Source organism: Arachis stenosperma, chromosome 3 (assembly GCF_014773155.1).
Source record: "Arachis stenosperma cultivar V10309 chromosome 3, arast.V10309.gnm1.PFL2, whole genome shotgun sequence".
Taxonomy (NCBI): Eukaryota; Viridiplantae; Streptophyta; class Magnoliopsida; order Fabales; family Fabaceae; genus Arachis; species Arachis stenosperma.
The window spans coordinates 161311795-161316269 of record NC_080379.1 but is presented as its reverse complement, the minus strand read 5'-3'; the positions used below and the strand labels follow the sequence as shown (position 1 = coordinate 161316269).

The 4475-nt window shown below is 29.8% G+C and overlaps 2 protein-coding genes across 2 annotated transcripts; both read left to right on the top strand.

Moving 5' to 3' along the window:
- Positions 1-461: 461 nt before the first annotated feature.
- LOC130967118 (uncharacterized) lies at positions 462-1148 on the top strand. Its single transcript, XM_057891940.1, has one exon. The coding sequence runs from the start codon at positions 462-464 to the stop codon at positions 1146-1148; it is 687 nt and encodes a 228-aa protein (XP_057747923.1).
- LOC130967117 (uncharacterized) lies at positions 1145-1567 on the top strand. Its single transcript, XM_057891939.1, has one exon. It carries the CDS (start codon positions 1145-1147, stop codon positions 1565-1567), a length of 423 nt encoding a protein of 140 aa, XP_057747922.1.
- The last annotated feature ends 2908 nt before the right edge of the window (positions 1568-4475 follow it).

Here is a 4475-nt window from a genome sequence, read left to right as displayed (position 1 = left end):
AATACAAATTTTGATTCATTGCTGTAAACCATATCTACTTAATCTAAGAAACCGTAACTAAATCCACATACTTCCAATACTTGCATTTGCATCGATTTTTTGTGTGCCTTTTTCTTTTTTGTTATAATGATTTTGATATTTATGTTAATCACAATAATGTTTTTTAAAAGAAAATGTTACTAATGAAGCATTTTTTAAACAAAAAACAAGGAGTGTTATTTATCATTTAACAATGCATTTCAATCATTTCTTGCGAGAGACTAATTTAATAATTTTTTAAATAATTGTGTTATTTTAAATTAAAAAATACAAATTTAATCATATCAGAAGTCCAAATAAAAGGTATTACACTTGCAAAAATTGAGGATTTGTTCCAATCAAATGGCAAGTCATTGAAAGAATATTGTAGAATGCTATATCTTTCAGAAAATTTGGTGTCCAACTTAAAAGACATAATTATAATGGAAGAGTTGAACTTTGACGTTAATGCTCTTGCGAATGAACTAGGTGGGTATTTAGAAAAGCTAACTAATGAGCAAAAATTTGCATACGATCAAATAATTGGTGCTGTTAGCGGTAATATGGGAGAATTTTTCTTATACAGTCAAGGTGGTTGTAGAAAAACATTCTTATGGTCAACTATATCATGCTCAATTAGGTCTAAAGGAGATATCATTTTAAATGTTGTTTCGAGTGAAATTGCTGCACTTTTGTTGCCTAATGGAAGAACTGCACATTCAAGGTTTAAAATTTCTTTGACCATAAATGAAGATTCTTTGTGTAGCATTAAGCAGGGAAGTCCTCTTGCAAGATTAAGATCGAAGGCCAAATTAATCATATGGGATGAAGCTCCAATGATAAGTAAGTATTGTTATGAAACTTTAGACAAATGCCTCAGAGACATCTTAAGGTGCTCAGATTCGTATAATGCTCATTTACCATTTGGAGGTAAAGTTGTTGTTTTCGGAAGAGATTTTAGACAAATTTTATCTGTGATTTCCAGAGGCTCAAGACAAGATATAATTCAGTCTTCTATTAATTCTTCATATTTGTGGCATAACTGTAAGGTTTTAAAGCTTACAAAAAATATGAGATTGTCACTAGGTGAAAACAACAACATACAAGAACTCAGAAATTTTGCAAAATGACTACTCAAATTGGTGATGATTTGGCTGGTGATTCAACAGATGGTGAATCGATCGTTCATATACCATCTGACATTTTGGTTAAGAACTCTGAGACAGCTTTGGATGACCTCATTGATTTCGTGTATCCAGATATGTTATCCAATTTATCCGTTGAAAATTATTTCAAGGATAAAGCAATTGTTGCACCAACTTTGGATTGTGTCACTGATGTCAACAACAAGATGATTGCAAGGTTACCTGGACAAGAAAGAGTCTACTTAAGTTCAGACTCTGTGTGTGCTGAGGAGGAAAATATAGAATTTAAGTTAGATGCTTTCTCGCCGGAGATTCTAAATGGAATAAATTGTTCAGGTCTACCACCACACAAGTTGGTTCTGAAGGTTGGCGCTCCTGTTATGTTACTGCGGAATATAGACTAAACTAATGGTTTGTGCAATGGAACGAGGATGCAAGTTAGAAGAATGAGAAATCATGTGATAGAATGCAAGACTTTAACTGGTAACAAAGCTGGAAGTATTGTTCTTATCCCAAGACTGAATCTAATTCCAAATAATGAAACATTGCCGGTCAGGTTTCAAAGAAGACAATTTCCAATTATCATGTCATTTGCAATAACAATAAATAAGTCCCAGGGACAGACTCTATCGAAAGTTGGATTTACCTTCCAAGGCCAGTTTTCACCCATGGTCAATTGTATGTTGCATTATCAAGGATAACGAGTAAAGATGGTCTGCGAGTGCTGTTGCAAGATCATGGACACTTGGAAGATAACTGCACGATGAATGTGGTATATAGAGAAGTTTTTGAGAGCCTATAATGAAAAGGTAATAACAAAATGTCTTACTAAATCTATTTATTTATTAAAATCTATTACTATCAATTAAAAAATTTAGAAATTATAGGAACTAATGAATGACTTCTTATTGTACATTAATAGTTTGAGAATATTAAAATTATCGTAAAAATTCGTATTATTTTATTCTCTTGATAAACAATTTTATAATTACGTTTAACCATATAATTTTATATACTAACATTGATACAATGTTGAATTGTTATTCAATAGGTTTAAATTATTTATTGTTTATTACAGAACTTTCTATATTAGGATTCTCTATTAATTTGTTCTTCATTTTGAGCTGATTTTGATATGTTCTTAGTTTACAGTAAACCAACATATAAAATTTTGTTGGATTTATTGAAAAAAGTAGATAAAATAACTATTTTATATTTAATACAATTAACACTATAGTAAGAAAAGAAAAACAACGCATACAAGTTATTTTTTATTAATCAAATTATTATAATTAAAATTAATTTTAATACAACAACTTAAAATTATAATTACAATCTTATCACGTGCATAGTACGGATAATTAAATTTGTATATTTTATATAATTGATTAATTTAGTGGCTAATTTTTAGTTTACATATAATATAATTATATTGTATATCGTAAAATATTTTTACACAAAATTAAATTAGAAGTGTTATTAATTTACGGATATATTTATTAAACTTAACAAGTGAATTTTATCAGAATTAGCGAGCAGACATGGGGTCTTCAGAAACATTTTAAGTGAGCTGAAGAGTTGCACGTTTTTAGATGAAAATTCATAGGACATCATAATATATTATGTTCCTTTCTTTTCGTTTCTTTCCTAATAAATATTATCATCTACTCATTTTTACTTTCTAATTTTTCCATGGTATAAAATCTCCAACTGATTACTTTGTCGTCTCCGGGGAAAAGAAAATTAAATAAATAACATAAATTATGTTCCCTGGGGTACTTTTCTGGTGATATAGATGAGTATGTTGCTTTCAATTACTTTTCCTCCTCCTTTAAGCATCTTTGAAGAAAATAATTAATATCATATAAATGAAGTAAATAGAAGGTTAATCATAGTAGCGATCCAAAGGAGTAATGTTCTTTATTTAGGGTCAAAAAAGCAATAAATAATATTAGGTGATGAAAAGCTATAAGTTAAAACTGTGTTAGCAGCATAAATCAGAGTGGTAGTGGCCATTTTAAGTTTGGGATTATATTCTGTCACTAATTGTATAAATTAATGTTGGTGGTAGGTCAGATATATAGATATTGATGATATCGGCTAATATATTTTCTTGACTAAGTTGGTGACAGCGATAAGAACTCGCATTAAAGCCCGTCATTGTTGGATTGTATTTGTATTCTTTCAAAGATTATCACTTTATCATGTAATAATGTAGGAACCACTCATATAAAGACGCTTAAAACGTGTTTATTTAAAGACGTTTTTTAATAATTAAAATTTAACTTATATAATCGATCAAACTGTCTTATGTTTGTCAAAATTAGATCAAACAAATCGGTTTAACTGAAAAATCGATAAATTAAATCTTAAATTGATCCAAATTAATATTTTTTATAAAAATGACTACAATACTTTTGTTATAGAAAATGACTTAAAATATTTTTATTATATATATATTTTAAAAAATTCTAAATTCTAACCCTTCTTTTCTCTTTATGCCGTCATAGAATTAGAATTCAGGATTTTTAAAATTAATATATATAATAAGAATATGTTAATCATTTTTATAATATATAAGAGTATTATAGTCATCTTCTATAAAAAAAAATTATTAATTTAGATCGATTCAAGATTTAGTTTACTAATTTTTTGGTAAAATTGATTTATTTGGTCTAACTTTGACAAAAATAATACAATTTAATCAATTATATAGATTGAATTTTAATTATTAAAAAATATCTTTAAAAAAATATATTTTAAACGTCTTTATATGAGTAGCTCTTAATAATGTATGTATAGAGAACTTAACCCTTTCTATATATTATGAGATTTTATTGTGAGACGAACGCAGGTCTATATGATGATATATCGACAGACGATGGTCGGCCCGAGCATCCCACAACTCATGCCAGCCACCAAGCAGCTGCAAGAACCACTTGCCGCGACCAAATCTCCCATCAAGCCTGTGTCGTCAATGTTCAGTGGCCTATTCGGAATGTGCTACAGGCCACCGAACTGACATACTACCCGATCCACCTGATTCCACTCGACGATAGCGAAGCAAAGCAGTGGACATACAACCGCCGCCGAGGTCTCCGCCGAAGCTATTGCCGGTAGAATAATCCCAACCAGTTGCGAGTCGGCATATGGGTCCACTCAACCTGTTCACAAAACACAGATACACGACAACGTTCAGATAATCATATGCAACAGGTACAAAAGTAAACTAAACATTAATTTCTTAAAATTAAACATTAATTACTTACATTCAGCATCCCAATCTCGTTCAGCGTACGCCTGTAATGTCTC